The sequence below is a fragment of the Ruditapes philippinarum genome, unplaced genomic scaffold, assembly GCF_026571515.1.
Source record: "Ruditapes philippinarum isolate M1 unplaced genomic scaffold, ASM2657151v2 ctg6274_1_1_1_1, whole genome shotgun sequence".
Lineage (NCBI taxonomy): Eukaryota > Metazoa > Mollusca > Bivalvia > Venerida > Veneridae > Ruditapes > Ruditapes philippinarum.
In genome coordinates, this window is record NW_026863885.1 from 122787 (window position 1) to 143085 (window position 20299).

At 37.1% G+C, this 20299-nt stretch overlaps 1 protein-coding gene across 1 annotated transcript in view; it reads right to left on the reverse strand.

The window, feature by feature from the left end:
- The window catches only part of LOC132723655 (uncharacterized), a 34993-nt gene extending 20513 nt beyond the window's left edge, over window positions 1-14480 (reverse strand). The window contains exons 1-3 of the mRNA XM_060708416.1: window positions 14183-14480; window positions 13591-13753; window positions 12668-12821 (exon numbers count right to left, since the gene is read on the reverse strand). Of these exons, the coding sequence (XP_060564399.1) occupies window positions 12668-12821; window positions 13591-13753; window positions 14183-14480 (615 nt within the window). The remainder of the gene's footprint in view (window positions 1-12667; window positions 12822-13590; window positions 13754-14182) is intronic.
- Window positions 14481-20299: the final 5819 nt, after the last annotated feature.

Sequence of the window (20299 nt, forward strand, 5' to 3'; positions counted from 1 at the left end):
GATCAACATTCCCATAAAGTTTCGTTGAATTTCAGCCATTAGTTGCAGAGAACTACTCCGGAAACAAAATTCGGACGGACGGATGGACGGACAACGCCAAAACTATATCCCCCTCCCGATTCCATCGGCGGGGGATAATCAGTTCAGTCTTGTGTTCTTGTTTTCATTCGAGAATCATATTTGTGAAAGAGAACAAACCTTTTTATGACAAATAGCATTTCAGACAAATTAATAATTACAACTCTCATAAAATGTTCTTTTGAAATTGAGAATAATTGTTATAAAACCCCGAAGACATTGCCAAGGCAGTTAAATAGAATCGGTTTTGTCCTTGTAAGTATCTGTCTTTTGCATAGTGATAGGACAGCGTGTACGTAACCTAAACTCGGCTTAATACAGTTTTAAAGGTACTAACAGTTGTATCCTATCAACGTCCATTGTATATCCTTACGTCATTTGAGTTCATATGTAAGTCAGTAAATTCGTAAGACAAAATGCTATAAAGAGAGATATTTACAAGTAACTCATAACCTTTTTATTCATAATTATTTTTTAGTAGATTGTACATTTTGAACTCAAAAACGATTGAATTTTCGTAATAAAAATTGCTATTGTTAGCTTGAGTTAGGGCGAAGAATGCGATAAACATGGAAACTGTTTTGGCATAATTATAAGGTCACAGTCCGAGCCCTCAAAGTCAATAGATGACAATCACTGCCAAAAACCTCTACTCCTCAGGTTTCAGGGTCAGGGGCCCATGTGTTATTGTTTTTTTTTTTATCAGAAACTGTTTTTTGGCAATGAAAGGTTGTCACGTTGTCCTTTGAACCCGTGGTCCAAAATTCAGAGGGGTCATGTACAGCTCAAGACCAATACTTCTTTGAAGTTTGTGTGCATAGGGCCCATATTGGTTGTCAAAATTATAGGTTGGAAACTGTTTTTGGCATACAAGTTAAATTTGACCTTGGACTTTGACCCTACTTTAAAAAGTCTATGTAATTAAAAAGTGTATATGTTAGTTAACTTATTATTTTATTTTATTTCTTAAAAAATGAATATTAAATCAGATTGCATTTGTGTAACAAGAGCCACCGTCAGGTGGGGGCAACGCTCGACTTTTTCTACCAGAAAACAGTTTAACAAATCTTTAAAAAATGATTTTTATTGTCGAGCTGCTTGCTGTGAGCTAGACTTAATTGCCACTTTTGGCGTATACTTCAGTGTATGTGTGTCCATGCGTCCGTCCTTGCGTCCGGATTTGACCGGTTTATATCTTGCTTATTCTTTAAGGATAACAAAATAATTTGGTACAAATGTTCACCATTATAGGGTGGTGTGTCACACACAAAACTCATATCTGCTGCTCAAGGCTTATAGGTTCAGGCTTGAAAAAGGATGAGCAGGCTCAACATTCTGCCTGTAGGCATGTCTTGTTAAATCAAGTTTTTCCCTTTTTTTAATTTTTAATAGGTTATCTAGTCAAACCTTGTTGTTGTTGTCAATCGCTATACACATAGCCAGATTACAAATGTGATCGAAGACCAACAAGAGATTTCCAACAATGCAAAGACCCACAATTTTAAATGTTATATGAATAATTAGTTTCAATTTGTTTGCTATACTTTATTTTTATCTCCAAAGTACCTCAAAGCACTGCAATTATTAATGTAAAGCACAATCATATTCAATGTTACACAATCATCTTTAATATAATCAAAGGCCATACAACTATTCAGAATGATATAACCTTTTGGCAAATAGCATATTGCATAGCAGGAATGATAGAGAGATAGAGAGATAAAATTTCAATTTATAATTTAATGATCTCAGACGGAATCACATCTGTCAAATCCATCAGACACGATGGCTAAATTCAACTTGACCTTCATCATATTCCTATGGCATCCATATATTAACTTAGAGTTGAATGTGTACAAGTGTTGGGCAGATAATGAATTGAAACTGAAAATTTATTATTTCCTTCAATGTTAAAGGGGCATTTCTCTGCCTTATTTAAAAAAAATCGTGTATACAGTATATTACATGGTAAAATATTTGGTCTATTAGAATGGCTATTTAGAGGCAACACATTATCAAGTATAATTGACTAACCGAGCAAAACTGAATAGCACATATCAATTTATGTTAAATGTCAAGCTAGCATTAAGTTAAATTACAATATTTATGGGGTGGAAACAGTTTTGCACAAAATGTACGGTTCTGTTCCGATACTTACTACAGTATTTTACGTACATTTTCAGATATTTATTTTTCTTCTTTAGACATATTAGTAGTAACGTCCAAATAAACGTATACCAAGTAAACTCAGGCCACATTTGGTTATAGATCGATTGCAAAATTGGATAGCACTTATTCAATAACATCTGACGCCTAAAAGCTTTTTGTGCCAATGTGTAATCGATTGAAACAAATGGTAGGAACAATATTGTGACAACGCATATAAATGTTAAAAATTATATTACAAACCTTATAACGAAATATATACTTTATAATCGATATGTATTACTTAGAAACTATTGTTGTCAAAGATTTTGCATACTAAAATACATTATGTATATTTAAAATCCTTCTTTTAGGAGGAAAAGAAGGAAATTGTATTGTATTTGCAAAATGGACATACAAACACATGTTTAGATTTACGTTGAAACAAAATTTGGTTGCAATATCTTGTCCTGCTTTCTACAATGCTGAAATGCTTAGTCATACAGTCTTCTTAATGTATATTTGTCAAATGGCAATATGCTATATACTTTGTATGAAAATTGTCTAAAGTCGACTATTTCTTCATGTGTTTCTCATGAAGCATAAAAGATGCTCAATGGTCCAATATTGGCACATTCTTTAAGTTGATCTAGAAATGCGCAATATGGCCTATACTGTGTTCGTGAGTCGTAAAAACCAAACAAAAACGGCAGTTTAGATAGCGCTACAAACAATGGCGTAAACACTAATTTACTTCTTTCATTTAACTCCTAACTCATCTTTACTCCTACAAAAACATTAAATAACAATTTGCTTATTACAAAAAAATATCGTGTGAATAAAAACGGAAAAGATTTTATGTAATTAAATGTCTCTGGGATTATTGTTTAAACTGTCCTTGTATTATAGCACGTACAGGGTGCTTTTTGCATGCCAATTATAGCCTCAATTTCTATCACAACACTGTAAAACTAAATGACACAGTCAAGTTATTGCATAATCAAATCGTTCCTATTAATTCCATCTTATGATTTATAATCGGTCTCATCTGTTTGTGACCTTTAAAACTTTTACAAAATAAAAGATATCAAACTAAACAAGGAGAAAATATATCGTTGACATTTGGTGCCGTCCTTACAATTTTAATACCGTCAGTTAGACAAAAATGCCAATTAAATTATGTTTATTACGAGACAATGTCACTTTTTACAGTAGTTCAGCATTGAGACAATGTCACTTTTTACAGTAGTTCAGCATTGAAGCCTTGTATAAGTACCAATAATAAAGCTTTGCAATTGATACATAATTTTGCTTTTTAATTATTTTTCATGAATGGACATAACACATGCACCAGATATTAACAGAAGGGCGGATATCGTTTACAGAATGGCACCGGAATTGGATTACACACCTGATGCTAGAAAGCTTTTTACTTCTTTGTATACTATGAAAGTCCTCAGATATGAAATACAGAAAACGTGCGGAGAAGAGGTTTATTCGTACATATTATATTCATATCGATAAAGGCCTAGGTTCAACATGTAGAATATATATATGATTAATGTGTATCTTACAATTGTTATATCTTTGTTAAATTAATAAGGTTTAATAAAACCGAGCCTGCAACATTTTCAATTTTGTTGTATTGGACTTTCTTTAGGGATTCTGTTTTCTCTATTGTATTGTCACATCCGTGTTATTTGTGCCGTGTGGAGGCTCTAAAAAGTCTCCCCGTACATTTAATCAATGATGTTATATTTCCGATCCTTGAAGATCGTTCAGCACGTCATTATTGTTGTGTATACATGTTATGTGGTACTTTTAGTTTCTTCTATTTGGACATTTTCAACTTGGGTGGTTCCAGTATTCCTACTTGAATACTGTATAATCACCCTTTAATATCCATTAAAAATAAAAAATCTGACAATATCATGGTAAAGAAACTTCTTTTACGATTTCATGATATACTAAAAACAAAATATGTTAAATTATATTGGATTCCAAGCCATGTAGGAATACGAGGAAATGAAAAAGTAGATGCTTTAGCTAAACAATCATTAAATTTTCAAAAAACTGACTTATTGTTACTTGCTTGTGATTTTAGACCGGCTATAAATAAACTCGTATCAGCTGAATTGAAAGCAAATTGGGACAATGCCGTTTTTAATAAACTTCACGATATAAACCCATCTCTTGATATGTCACCATCTCTATCTCTGTCAAGCCGCCGTGATCAAACAGTTCTTCTTCGATGCCGAATTGGACACACTAAAATTACCCACTCTTATCTCCTCACAAATGACAATGCCCTTTCTGTGTAGGTTGTAATGAAAATTTTACTGTCAAGCATTTTCTTCTTGAATGTCATGATTTTTCACAGGCCCGTAATAGATTTTATTCTGTAAATTCACTCAAAGAACTTTTTAATACAATTCCATCAAAAAACATAATTGATTATTTAAAAGAGATAAACTTGTATTCTAGGATCTAATTGGCTCATTTCTGTTGTCATTTACAATTTTTTACATAATATTTTAAGCCTATTATAGCATTCGGCACGATATGGCCAGTTATGTGTTGACGTGCCGTAAAAATCCAAACAAACAAAACAAAATCACCCTTAGGATATGTTGCCTGCTTTTTAAATTTGTCTTTTGACGTCTTATCTGTGATATGCAGGCTTCATAACCTCTGATCCCCTTTCAAAATTCCATTTTATTTGGTTTCGCCCATTGTTTTCTCGTTTAGGGCAAAGTCATTCTTTTACTTGGGGACCATACGCCGCTTTTCATGGAATGGCACTACAGTGTCACATTGAAGGTTCCATGATGACCGCCGTATGAACACATCTGCGGATGTTTCTAAATTCAAAATTTCGCCATTTTCGTGTTAAATGTTGAATTCTGCTTGCCGGTGCTAGGGGGCGTGGACGGTAACTTGCACTTTCCAGTACCGTCCATGAACAGGCTCAATTAAACCGAGCCTGCAACATTTTCAATTTTGTTGTGTTGGACTTTCTTTAGGGATTCTGTTTTTCTCTATTATTTAATAATTATGTACATATTTATAATTATTTTTGGGAGATGATCTTATTAATGAAAGCTTTCTTTTAGCAGTGTTTGCCTTAAAATGAAAGATGAATAGGTTTCGATGAGTCTGTTAAGGCGCCAGCTTGTGTCACTAATTTCACAGGAGCTCCTAATGCTCTTTTCATAAGAATGTATTGATGGTTACATGTAAATGATCGTTGCAAAGACAGTATAACCGTTTTAATTATAATTATTTCCTTGATTGTGTCCAGCCATAATGTCACAATATAGATTCGCCTTAATGATGTTTGGAAGCCGTAAAATGTTGTAAAAATGTAATTTTGCTGTTTTAACTGCTATCGAGGGATCACTATTTTCCGAAAATTTAAACATCACAACAGCAGGTTTCAAGTTTTGTGTGGCAGCCATAAAAAGTTATTCCGTACTTCACTTCAGTGTTATTTTTTCTGGTCCTTCGGGATCAGAGTCCAGCACAGTTTTTACATGTGGCGGCTGTAAAGTCTTCTCGTACTTTTTTCCAAATTGGGCGGGTCCAGTATTCGTACTTGAAAACTGTATAATCACCCTTAGGATATTTCGCCTGCTTTTTAAATTTTGTCTTCTGACGTAATGTCTGTTATGATTGCTTCATAACATCAGATCCCCTCTCAAAAGTATATTTTAATAAGTTCCGCCTATTGTTTACTCGTTTAAAGCAAACGCATTCTTTTACTTTGGGACCATACGCCGCTTTTCATGGAATGGCACTACTTTGTCACATTGAGGATTCCATGATAACCGCCGTATGAGCACATCTGTGTATGTTTCTTAATTCATAATTTCACCTTTTTCGTTTAAATTTTGAATTCTGCTAAGTCCGGTGCTAGGCCACTATATGGCAGATTAATTTACTTCAATCAAACCCTATGATATTGAAAAAAGAGTGAAGGTCAGATTGTTAAATCAAAATTCAAGAAAGCAAGGTCAATGTTTATGTCAAATTATTGGCCTTGTGAATACTCGTGTAATTCAAGGACTTTTGTTTTCTCGTCTACGGTAAGTATCTTCCCCATTGCCTCTAGTTTTTATTTCTTTGATTAACCGCCCCCCCCCCCTTCCCCCGGTCTCCTTCCCCTTCCTCTTTGTGGGCCTATTATTCTTTTCCTTGAATTCCTAATCAGTTACAAATTATTTATCATTTAACGATAAACCTGTCCGTGCTCTGTCTTTGTCCTGTCCTGTTTTTGTTTGGGGTCCGCCGGGGCTCCTTGCCACTGGTTCTTGTTGCTGGGTCATATGGGGGTTGCGTTCATTGAACGCCACCTTTCCTTGTTGATCTTGTTTATCATATTTTTTGATTGTCTATCTTCCAGACAAAAAATATGATAAACAAGTCTATCTTCCAGACAAAAAATATGATAAACAAGATCAACAAGGAAAGGCGGCGTTCAATGAACGCAACAGTCAATCTCTATTATATTACATCTCAATAAATTTCGTTGTATTTATAGTCTGGATAAAAATTGTATGATTTATTGCAACAATCATTTACATTATTCCCAAGTTTTTAGAATTACTAACAGAAACTATATATTTTGAATTATATTCTTTAGCCCCAGTTTACTTTTTTTACAAACAATGCATGTGTACTGGCTTTTTCGAGACATATTCAATCATAGTATTTACAGATAGTTTAGATATAATACGCAACATGGGAATCTATTAAGCAATGTACATAGCTGATAAAAGCCGCTACTTTAGTCCAATATTATTTTCCAAGCTCTTTAATAATATATCCCATGGTGCAAAAACAATGCTTTACAATGACAAATGATCCATACAATATACCCATTTCTCCCACATTACAATGGGAATAGTCTCCCATTATACGAAATGGGATTTTCTCCATATGTCAAAACAGGATTTTTTCCCAATTATCAAGATGGGCGCGTTTCAACCACATTGAAAACGGGAGATTTTATTTATTTATCTTATTTGGCATTAGTGTTTAAGAGTTCTTTAGTGTTTAAATGGTCAAAGTTTACTAAATTCATGAAAAATCATTGATTTTAGCTCACCTGAGCTAGCTTAGAGTGTGCTTTTAGGATCATTGAATCTCCGTCGTCTGTCGTCCGTTAACACTTTAGTGGTCACATTTTGCCTCAATCATTATCAAACTTGATCAGTATGCTTGTTTAGGTAACTAAGGATTCCCTTGTATCCGATAGCTGTCTCCGAAGTAACTTATCAACCTAAGAAGTTCAGCTAAGCATCCTAGATGAAATACTGCATTACATTACAAGTTACTTTCTTAGCTAGAGTAAGACATTGTCCAACTACGATTCGGATCAGAATAATCCCCAAACTAAACGAGACTTATCTATTTTATGATCACATCTGTGTTATTTGTGCCGTGTGGCGGCTGTAAAAAGTCTCCCCGTACATTTAATCAATGATGTTATATTTTCGATCCTTGAAGATCGTTCAGCACGACATTATTGTTGTGCTTGTGGTATTTTTAGTTTCAACTTTTCGGCATTTTCTAGTTGGGTGGTTCCAATATTCCTCCTTGAATAATGTTGAATCACCCTTAGGATATGTTGCCTGCTTTTTAAATTTGTCTTTTGACGTCTTATCTGTGATACGCAGGCTTCATAACCTCTGATCCCCTTTCAAAATTCCATTTTATTTAGTTCCGCCCATTGTTTTCTCGTTTAGGGCACATGCTTTTTATTACTTGGGGACCATACGCCGCTTTTCATGGAATGGCACGGAAGTGTCACATTGAAGGTTCCATGATAACCGCCGTATGAACACATCTGCGGATGTTTCTAAATTCAAAATTTTACTATTTCACGTTTAAATGTTGAATTCTGCTTAAGCCGGTGCTAGGGGGCGTGGACGGTAACTTGCACATTCCAGTACCGTTCATGAACAGGCTCAATCAAACCGAGCCTGCAACATTTTCAATTTTGCCGTGTTGGGCTTTCTTTAGGGATTCTGTATTTATCTATTTTACCTTGGTAAAGTTGAAGTTTGGTTGAGATTTTATTCAGTCATACTGCTACTGGAGGGAATCAAATGAGATGCGCGCCGGACCATGTCGTATAAATCAGTCTTTAAAGCGCAAAAAATTAATGCACTTAACAAAAAATTAAAATACTCATTAACATATCGACCTATTCACAACAGGTCAAAAAGGGAAGGGAATCCATATGAATGGGTGGGATTTGATTCCCTCCAGTAGCAGTATGACTGAATAAAATCTCATCCAAACTTCAACTTTACCAAAATCTGGAAACAAAGTGATCCCTCGGAAGCATTAATCACAACAAAATTACATAAGAATTGCAGACTCGGTTTGATTGAGTCTGTACATGAGGGATAATGAATAAGTGCAACATCCCTCACGCCCCCTAGCACCGGCTTGAGCGGTACTCAATTCTCAACACTCAATAGTGCTGGCATCAATGATCCCGAAGGACCAGAAAAATATAACAACACTGAAGTGAAGTACGGGGCAACTTTTTACAGCTGCCACACAGCACTTGACACCTGCTGTTGTGAAGTATAAAAATCTGGAAACAAAGTGATCCCTCGGAAGCATTAATCACAACAAAATTACATAAGAATTGCAGACTCGGTTTGATTGAGTCTGTACATGAGGGATAATGAATAAGTGCAACATCCCTCACGCCCCTAGCACCGGCTTGAGCGGTACTCAATTCTCAACACTCAATAGTGCTGGCATCAATGATCCCGAAGGACCAGAAAAATATAACAACACTGAAGTGAAGTACGGGGCAACTTTTTACAGCTGCCACACAGCACTTGACACCTGCTGTTGTGAAGTATAAAAATCTGGAAACAAAGTGATCCCTCGGAAGCATTTATCACAACAAAATTGCATGGAACTTGAAGACTCGATTTGATTGAGTCTGTACATGAGGGATAATGAATAAGTGCAACATACATCATGCCCCCTCCCACCGTACTCTCTTTTCAACATTTAAAAGTGATAGAATCAATGATCCCGAGGGGCAAGAAAAAATATAACAACACTGAGTGAAGTCCCGGGCAACTGTTTTACGGATACCACACATAACTTGACACCTTCTGTTGTGAAGTATAAAAATCTGGAAGCAAAGTGATCCCTCGGAAGCATTAATCACAACAAAATTACATAAGAATTGCAGACTCGGTTTGATTGAGTCTGTACATGAGGGATAATGAATAAGTGCAACATCCCTCACGCCCCCTAGCACCGGCTTGAGCGGTACTCAATTCTCAACACTCAATAGTGCTGGCATCAATGATCCCGAAGGACCAGAAAAATATAACAACACTGAAGTGAAGTACGGGGCAACTTTTTACAGCTGCCACACAGCACTTGACACCTGCTGTTGTGAAGTATAAAAATCTGGAAACAAAGTGATCCCTCGGAAGCATTAATCACAACAAAATTACATAAGAATTGCAGACTCGGTTTGATTGAGTCTGTACATGAGGGATAATGAATAAGTGCAACATCCCTCACGCCCCCTAGCACCGGCTTGAGCGGTACTCAATTCTCAACACTCAATAGTGCTGGCATCAATGATCCCGAAGGACCAGAAAAATATAACAACACTGAAGTGAAGTACGGGGCAACTTTTTACAGCTGCCACACAGCACTTGACACCTGCTGTTGTGAAGTATAAAAATCTGGAAAACAAAGTGATCCTCGGAAGCATTAATCACAACAAAATTACATAAAATTGCAGACTCGGTTTGATTGAGTCTGTACATGAGGATAATGAATAAGTGGCAACATCCCTCACGCCCTCTTAGCACCGGCTTGAGCGGTACTCAATTCTCAACACTCAATAGTGCTGGCATCAATGATCCCGAAGGACCAGAAAAATATAACAACACTGAAGTGAAGTACGGGGCAACTTTTTACAGCTGCCACACAGCACTTGACACCTGATGTTGTGAGTATAAAATCTGGAAACAAAGTGATCCCTCGGAAGCATTAATCACAACAAAATTACATAAGAATTTGCAGACTCGGTTTGATTGAGTCTGTACATGAGGGATAATGAATAAGTGCAAGCACATCCCGGTCTTCCAGCCGCCTGAGCAGCCGGCGGCGCGCCCGCATCTTTGAAGTCGGCTGACATTGCAGTTAAACTTTTATATACGCAATTCTCTCATAAAGGTATCAGCTCAACTGATGCTGGACGTGAGATGCGGATGGCTATCCTGTTATGTGCATGAGTGGAGAAGTTACTTCAATGATCCGGCGACATGAAACCAAATAGTCAGACCGACACTGAAGTGAATCGCTAAGGCGGGCGGTGAGGGGATAGACTTGGGCACACTTGTTCTTATACATGCATGCCTCACAGCACTTGACACCTGCTGTTGTGAAGTATGACAAGATTGTGGAACAACGTTGATTAGTTAGTGGCCGTTCGGGATAGCTGGTGACGTTGGATAGACGCCGGCTTCATACAGAGTTGTGGTAAGTGCAGGCGTTGAGGTTCGGCTAACTAGCAGCGGTCGATGTTTAACGATTGCGGACACACGGGAGATGTCAGTGTATTTGAGAAAAGTAGCGGGCCTCGTAATCATTAAACGAGGACTACGTGAGTGCTTAGACGTGCGTCATGCAGCTACGCAACAGCTTGCTACTAGGGCGTTCGATACTAAGACAGATCTGGAGTAGCTAGGCCATACTGTGGACGAGAAGGACTAAGTATTACACGTATTAATATGTGGCGGGTAGTAGTGGAGATTTGGTAAGGTTCCAACGCTATTCGGGGTGAAAGCACATAGTAACTTTCACAACAAATCAATTCTAACACTGGTGATAAAGAATTAGGGTCAGGACTCGTTTGATGATGTCTCTTTGTACATTGAGGGATATGAATAGAGTTGCATAACATCACGCTCATCGCCTCTATGGCAGTTGGTCTTTGTTGAGAGATGTTGATACTCACATATTTCTCAACAGCTACACAATAGTGCTGCAATCCAATGATCCTCGAAATGCGAGCAGAGAAAAGTATATACAACACTGAAGTGGAAGGTACGAATGGGCACTTTTTACAGCTGCCTAGCCATACAGTTTGTTTCCCCACAGATTTTTTAACTCCTTCACAACATCAACAACACAGGCAGGTGCAGCATCTTGACAACGGTTTGCTGTCTCTTGTGAAGTATAGAAATATCTGGAAACAGAAGTGATCCGTCGGAAGCATGTAAAATCGGAGCATACGTTAAATTACATAAAGAACTATGCAGACTTCTGGTAGGGTCAAACATTCTGGAAACACAGTTGATTCCCCTGCGGAAGCATTTTAATCACAAAAGTAACATAAGAATTTTGCACTCAGACACGTCGGTGTTGTATGATGTCGTTACATTATGAGGGGATAATGATGAGTGCAACATCCCTATTTATTTCGTCCGGGCGCCCTTACTGCACTCCGGCCAGGCTTGAGGGTACTTCAATTGATATCTGCCCTCTTCAAGTGTCTTCGTAGCCAATCACTTTTGATAGTATGTGGTTTGGCATCATTGGCACGCTGAAGGAATCAGACAATATATAATAACACACTGAAGGTGAAGTACGCGGCGCAAACTTATTTACGGGCCTGCGGGTCCGGGTTACAACGGCAAGCTTGGTGGAACACCGAGTGCGGTATGTGGTGTGGTATAAGTTACATAAATTCTGGAAAAAATGTGATCTTCCACTCGGAAGTAGCAGATTACTCCATCAACAAACTCAAAACATGAAGATCAAAAAACCGAATTGTCAGTGCAAATTTTTGGAATTGTGACATTTGAGTCTGTACATGAGGGATAATGAATGAGTGCAACATCCCTCACGCCCCCTAGCACCGAAGTCTCGTTTAGTTTGGGGATTTTATTACGTCATACTACTGTCGGTCTCAAATGACACTTCAAAGCTGTTAAGGCATTAAGCAATACGAAGTAGGCATAATACTTATACCATAATTTAAAATAAATCAAAATACCTGATAACTGTAATTAAAAGTCTGTATACTGTTTCATCTAAATTTATTCTTGAAGCACTGCCCTTGCGAAACTACCCTTGTCTTCATTGATGTGTATAGATTTATCATAAAATTGACCGAAAGTCTTTATATTAAACCATCCAGCAATCGACAAAATATGTTCTATAGGGACATTCCTTGCTTTTGCTCTAGATGTTACTGACCCTCGAATACTATGTGGCTTAAAAATATTAGTGTCAATTCCTGAAGCACATAAACTGTCTTAAGCCATCTACTGACTGTATCCCTTGACTCATTACGATATGGTTTAATATAACTAATAAAAAGAGCTGTTATGTTTCCACGAATAGACTGTGTGCAATTTAAGTATTCCTTCAAGACAAAAGTTACACAAAGACGCCTGTCAGGCGGATATGACCTCAACACTGCCTGTGTATTATCAGAACCTGGTCGAGAATGTTTTAAAACATCACTGTACAATAAAATAACAGAATCCTTCTGCTTCTTCATATTTCTTATATCAAGAAGATGAATTGCCTGAGTCCTACAAGCAAGTGTTAATGCAATAAGCATAACTAATTTCAAAGTTAATAACTTCAGTGATAAACTTTTCACTGGCGATAAAGACCTTAAATATTTTAAAACCACTGAAACATCCCATGTTTCTTTATAACGAGGTACAGATGGCCTCAAATTGTAAACACCTTTCATAAATCTTATGACAACGGATGAGATCCTGCTGCAAATCCATCCACAAGAATGCCAATCGCTGAAAGTGAGCTACGGGCAGTATTAATTCCACTATAACCAATGCCAGATTCAAAAAGTTGAGTTAAAAACTCTAAAACATAATTTACAGAAGAACAAATGGTACTAATTTTCCCCTCATTACAGAACTGAAACCACTTTTTGACTGTTGAGTTATACTGTTTTCGTGTTCTATGTCTCCATGAGGATAAGATTATGTCAACAGTTTTCTGATGGAAGTTTTCTTGAAGAGAGAGATCTCCTGATAACTTGCATGCTATTAGCACTATTTTGTCGCTTAAAACATGATTCTTGTCTGTTCCTGGGAGAATTAGTTATTTTTTCTTGCGTGGAAGAATAACTGGAAAGTCAATCAAAAGATTCATCAAAGGAGTCCACCAATTCTGAGTGGTCCGTCGAGGACAAACAATCAAACATGTTGCCTTGTCTAGGCGAATTTTCTGCAGACATTTCATGATCAAACTGAAAGGTGGAAAAATATATGAATATTCAGATGACCAATTTAAAGAAAAGCATTGACATATTTGGCCTCTGGATCTGGGTACCAAGATACAAATTTATCTATTTGTTTGTTAAGCCTAGACGCAAACAAATCAATAGTAGGATTACCCCATTGATCAATCAATTTCAGAAAAATTGTTCTATCTAGCATCCACTCTACATTTCCATTAAATTTACGAGAACAAATATCAGCTACATTAGTTCTTCCTGAAATATAAGAGGCTGACAACTAAATACTTCTATCTATACACCACAACCAAATTTGCTTTGCAAGATCATTACATAACATAGACTTAATTCCACCCATTGCATTTATGTAAGCCATTGCACAAGTATTGTCAGTTTGAATTCTGATGTGAACATTTCTCATGTCTTTACAAAATGCTTTCAATGCATAATAAATAGCCAAAGTTTCTAAATAATATATGTGGTTATCAGCTTCTTTTTCTGTCCATCTACCACCAATTGACAAATTATCTTTCACCGCCCCATATTCATGAGACGACGCGTCGGTGGTTATAAAAACAGAAGGACTATCATGAGTAATATGTCTCTTTTGTGAACGCAAATTACAAATCCACCAAAGTAACTCAGATTTCATAGACAGAGATATCTGCATAAAAGCATCAAAATTACCAAAATTTATCTTCAACAGCTCAATTTTCTGCCATTCAATGTGCCGATAATGCAACGGCCCATACTCAACTGCAGAAAAACTTGCAACTAGTAAACCAAATACTCTGGCCACTTTCCTTATAGGAACACTTTCTCGTGACCAGATATATAAGCACTCAGAAACTATTTCAGCAACTTTTTCTGATGGTAAAGTAACCAACATATTTTCAGAGTCAATAGCAAATCCTAAAAACCGTATCTTTTGTGTAGGGACCAGCACTGATTTCTTATCATGAATAATAAATCCAAGATAGGACATTAAACTCACTGTATCGTCAATATTGTGTTGACAAAGTGAAAAAGTGCTGCCTAGAAGTAAAGAATCATCAATATAACCTGTATTAACATGACCTTTCTGTCTTAATGTTGAGTAAACAGGCTTATGTCAGGTTTGGTAATACCCTATTTAAACAGATCATAGGAATTCCTATGGGTACTAATTGTGCACCCCTGGTCGCCGATTTGTTTTTGTACTGCTATGAAAGAGACTTTATGTTGAGTCTCTCGGAAGAGAAACAACAAGATGTTATAGTCGCATTTAATAATACTTCCAGATACCTTGATGATATTTTTAATTTAGATAATCCTTATTTTGATCAAATGGTGTCTGACATTTATCCGCATGAACTACAACTTAATAAAACGAACTCTTGAAATTTTAGTACATCATTTTTGGATCTTCATATTACTATCGAACAATAATTCTATTCACACGAAAAATTTATGATAAAAGAGATGACTTTGACTTTTGTATAGTTAATTATCCACATTTGGATGGAGACGTACCCCATGCAACATCCTACGGGGTTTATGTTTCTCAGTTAATTAGATTCGCTAGAGCTTGTAACAACGTAAAGGATTTCAACGAGCGGAATATTTTTATTACCAGCAAGCTTCTAAAAACAGGGCTACCGCTATCATAAATTACGGAAATATTTTACTAAATTTTACAATCGTAACTTTGATTTAATTTCTAAATTCAATAGTGATTTAAAAACTCTTCTGCGACAAGGGATTAGCCAGCCTGGATTTTATGGCGATGTGGTTTACAAACTTCGTAAGATTTTGGGTCATGGTAATTTTTCTGCTGTTTTTTACTAAAATTATTAAACGTTTTATTAAAAGAGGTTATGACCCTACTATTTTAAGACATACTGCATGTTTAGTGTTCAACCCTTTTACGGTTGGACACTGCGCTTTCCTCTTTTGATTGCATCTGACGGACCAAGTGGGAGACTCTATGATGGATAGTTCGTAAAGCCCTTTGGGACTGAATTGTCTTAATGTTCGTCTTCTGCCTTGCTTCGTCGGGCCCTTGTAGGTGATTTTCTTGTTGCTCTGTCTTCCTTTAGGACATTGAGTACTTTTGTTATGGTCATTGGGTTTACTTTTATATGTTTCTACATGATCATTTTAGTGTTTTTACTTATTTAACCTTTTGTAACCATGACAACTGTTAGAATTTCACTTGGCGGGGATTCATTTATATTTACACTGTCTCGTTTATAGGAACATGGTGGGGCTAAGAGCGAGGTTTGGTGCACCATTAACCGGTTTAAACTCCCCAGCAGTCATTATTATGCTGCTGACCGTTCCAAGGCGGCGCCCCACTGTGTTCCTCAGATGTATGTCTATGTTGTTTCATACTGTTTTGGTGACACTTTTGCTTGTGTCCCTTGTTGTTTTCTCGTCTACGGTAAGTATCTTCCCCATTGCCTCTAGTTTTTATTTCTTTGATTAACCCCCCCCCCTTCCCCCGGTCTCCTGTCCCCTTCCCCTTTGTGGGCCTATTATTATTTTCTTTGGGTTCCTAGTCAGTTACAAATTATTTATCATTTATTGATTAACGTGTCGTTGCCCTGTCCTTTTTATGTTTGGGGTCCGCCTGGGCTCCTTGCCATTGGTTTTTGTTGCTGGGTCATATGGGGGCAACGTTCATTGAACGCCGCCTTTCCTTGTTGATCTTGTTTTTCATATTTCATCAATTTAGTAAATAAACGAGGGGCTGATGAAATACCATTTGGAAGAGCAGTGTATTGGTAAAATATGAAAAACAAGATCAACAAGAAAGGCGGCGTTCAAATGAAACGCAACCCCATATGACCCAGCAACAAGAACCAATGGCAAGGAGCCCAGGCGGACCCCAAACATAAAAAGGACAGGGCAACGACACGTTTAATCAATAAATGATAAATAATTTGTAACTGATTAGGAATTCAAAGAAAATAATAATAGACCCACAAAGGGGAAGGGGACAGGAGACCGGGGGAAGGGGGGGGGGTTAATCAAAGAAATAAAAACTAGAGGCAATGGGGAAGATACTTACCGTAGACGAGAAAACAACAAGGGACACAAGCAAAAGTGTCACCAAAACAGTATGAAACAACATAGACATACATCTGAGGAACACAGTGGGGCGCCGCCTTGGAACGGTCAGCAGCATAATAATGACTGCTGGGGTGTTTAAACCGGTTAATGGTGCACCAAACCTCGCTCTTAGCCCCACCATGTTCCTATAAACGAGACAGTGTAAATAAAATGAATCCCCGCCAAGTGAAATTCTAACAGTTGTCATGGTTACAAAAGGTTAAATAAGTAAAACACTAAAATGATCATGTAGAAACATATAAAAGTAAACCCAATGACCATAACAAAAGTACTCAATGTCCTAAAGGAAGACAGAGCAACAAGAAAATCACCTACAAGGGCCCGACGAAGCAAGGCAGAAGACGAACATTAAGACAATTCAGTCCCAAAGGGCTTTACGAACTATCCATCATAGAGTCTCCCACTTGGTCCGTCAGATGCAATCAAAAGAGGAAAGCGTAGTATCCAACTGTAAAAGGGTTGAACACTAAACATGCAGTATGTCTTAAAATAGTAGGGTCATAACCTCTTTTAATAAAACGTTTAATGATTTTAGTAAAAACAGCAGAAAAATTACCATGACCCAAAATCTTACGAAGTTTGTAAATCACATCGCCATAAAAACCAGGCTGGCTAATCCCTTGTCGCAGAAGAGTTTTTAAATCACTATTGAATTTGGAAATTAAATCAAAGTTACGATCCACGCCAGAGAGGTAACTGGATTAGAATAGATAAATACAGAATCCCTAAAGAATAGATAAATACAAAATCCCTAAAGAGAGCCCAACACGGCAAAATTGAAAATGTTGCAGGCTCGGTTTGATTGAGCCTGTTCATGGACGGTACTGGAAAGTGCAAGTTACCGTCCACGCCCCCTAGCACCGGCTTAAGCAGAATTCAACATTTAAACATGAAATGGTAAAATTTGGTATTTAGAAACATCCGCAGATGTGTTCATACGGCGGTTATCATGGAACCTTCAATATGACACAGTAGTGCCATTCCATGAAAAGCGGCGTATGGTCCCCAAGTAATAAAAAGCGTGTGCCCTAAACGAGAAAACAATAGGCGGAACTAAATAAAATGGAATTTTGTAAGGGGATCGGAGGTATCTGCGTATCACAGATAAGACGTCAAAAGACAAAGTTTAAAAAAAGCAGCAACATATCCTAAGGGTGATTAAACATTATTCAAGTAGGAATATGGGAACCACCCAAAAAGAAAATTTCAAGAAGTTGAAACTAAAAATTCCACAAACACAACAAAAATTTCGTGCTGAAGGATCTTCAAGGATCGAAAATATAACATCATTGATTAAATGTACGGGGAGACTTTTTACAGCCGCCACACGGCACAAATAACACGGATGTGATCATGAAATAGAAATATACAGAATCCCTAAAGAAAGCCCAACACGGCAAAATTGAAAATGTTGCAGGCTCGGTTTGATTGAGCCTGTTCATGGACGGTACTGGAAAGTGCAAGTTACCGTCCACGCCCCCTAGCACCGGCTTAAAAACTTAAAAAATCTTCTTTTAAAGAACCCAAAGAGCTAGAGCTAAGATATTTAGCATGAAACATCCTCTAATGGGTGTCTACAAAGTTTGTTCAAATTAAAGCCCTGGGGTCAAAATTGGCCCCGCCCCAGGGGGTCATTGATTTTCCCTATATGCATATAGTAAAAACGTAAAAAATCTTCTTTTAAAAAACCCAAAGAGCTAGAGCTAAGATATTTAACATGAAACATCCTCTAATGGGTGTCTACCAAGATTGTTCAAATAAAAGCCCTTGGGTCGAAATTGGGCCCGCCCCAGGGGGTTATTGATTTTCCCTATATGCATATAGTAAAAACTTAAAAAATCTTCTTTTAAAGAACCCAAAGAGCTAGAGCTAAGATATTTAGCATGAAACATGTTCTAATGGTGTCTACCAAGTTTGTTCAAATAAGAGCCCTGGGGTCAAAATTGGCCCCGCCCCGGGGGTCATTGTATTTCCTTATATGTGTATAACAAAAACTTTAAAAATCCTCTTTGAAAAAAACCAAATAGCTAGAGTTTAGATACTAAGCATGAAACACCTTCTAGTGAGTGTCTACCAAGATTGTTGTAATAAAAGGCCTGGTGTCAAAATTGGCCCCGCCCCGGGGGTCATTCATTTTCCTTTTATGTGTATAACAAAAACTTAAAAAAATCTTCTTTGAAAAAACTCAAATAGCTAGAGTTTAGATATTATACACGAAGCATCTTCTAGTGAGTGTCTACAAAGCTTGTATCTCGTGATAAATATCTCGCACGAGATAAATAAAAACGCATAAATGTCACCTCTGTGTGACCGTAAAAATATTCCATCCTATAACTTGTAATCAGAGATGCTAGGATACACTGAATATTTATTTCAATATTAAAATGGGACAAATTCACAAGTCTTTTCGTTATACCACGAAATTATCAAAAGTAAGTAATAGAAAGAGCATCGAAACACGAGGCTATCTGATTCGTACGAGGGGGCGTAGCCCCGAGTATAATATTAATCAGATTGCCGAGCGTTTTGATGTTCTTTCTCTTTTGTATCATAGTCAAACATAAAAACACGTTCCCTGTTGTCAAAGTATGAAACCCCAGAAAAAATAACCAATGAACGGGCATCTGAATATGATTTTTCTGTCGCTTTCCCTTTATCTTCTGTCACAATAAGTAACCCCAGCAAAAATGAGCCAATCAATGGACATGCTCTGGAGTGCGGGTAACTAATACCTGCACTCCAGTTAACGCACTGTGCATGTATATGAATACGATTTTTCAACAGAAAGGTCCCCAAACTATGATACAAACTTTGTATACACTAGTCTTGGTAAATGATTTGGATTTTCTACAACCCAATATAGTCCTTCAAAGAATTTTCTATAACCCAATATAGTCCTTCAAAAAAAGAAGGCACATACTTACTGTTCAGTTTTCTTAAAAGAAACCCATGTATCGCATTCTAGTACTGACTACTGAATGTAAAACAAATGCGTAAGAATACATGGATCATATTGGATGAAAAAATATTGTTAACTCTCTAGTGACTACTGTTTTGATCCAAATATCCTGGAAATTGGTCTGAAAGTTTGTTTTGATGATTTCTAGGTCAAGTTTGAATATGAATTACCTTAAGTCAAAAACTAGGTCACGCAAGCCCAAATATGTAAAAACCTTGTTAACACTCTAGTGGTCACATTCTTTGCCACAATCTTCATCAAACATTTGTCAGGATGCTTGTCTAAGTAATTGCTGGGACGAGTTCGAACACTCTAGTGGCTACTGTTATCCTGGAAATTGGGTGTGAAATTTTGTTTTGATGATTTTTAGGTCAGGTTCGAGTATGGGTTATCTGGGGTCAAAAAACTAGGTCACATCGCACAAATATAGAAAAACCTTGTTAACACTTATGGTCAAATTTTTGACTCAATTGTCATTAAAATTGGACAGGATGTTTGTCTAAGTCACTGGTACTTGTTGCTGGGTCGTGTGGGGGTAGCGTTTATTGAACGCCGCCTTTCCTTGTTGATCATGTTTATCATATTATTTGTCAGGTCGATTGTCTAGTTAATGGCTCAGAGAAGGTAATGGGCCATCTCTGATGTAAAACTAGGTCACAGGAGCTAAAGTAAGAAAAACCTTGTTAACTCTCCAGTGGCTAATATATTAATTCAAATATCCTCGAAATTCG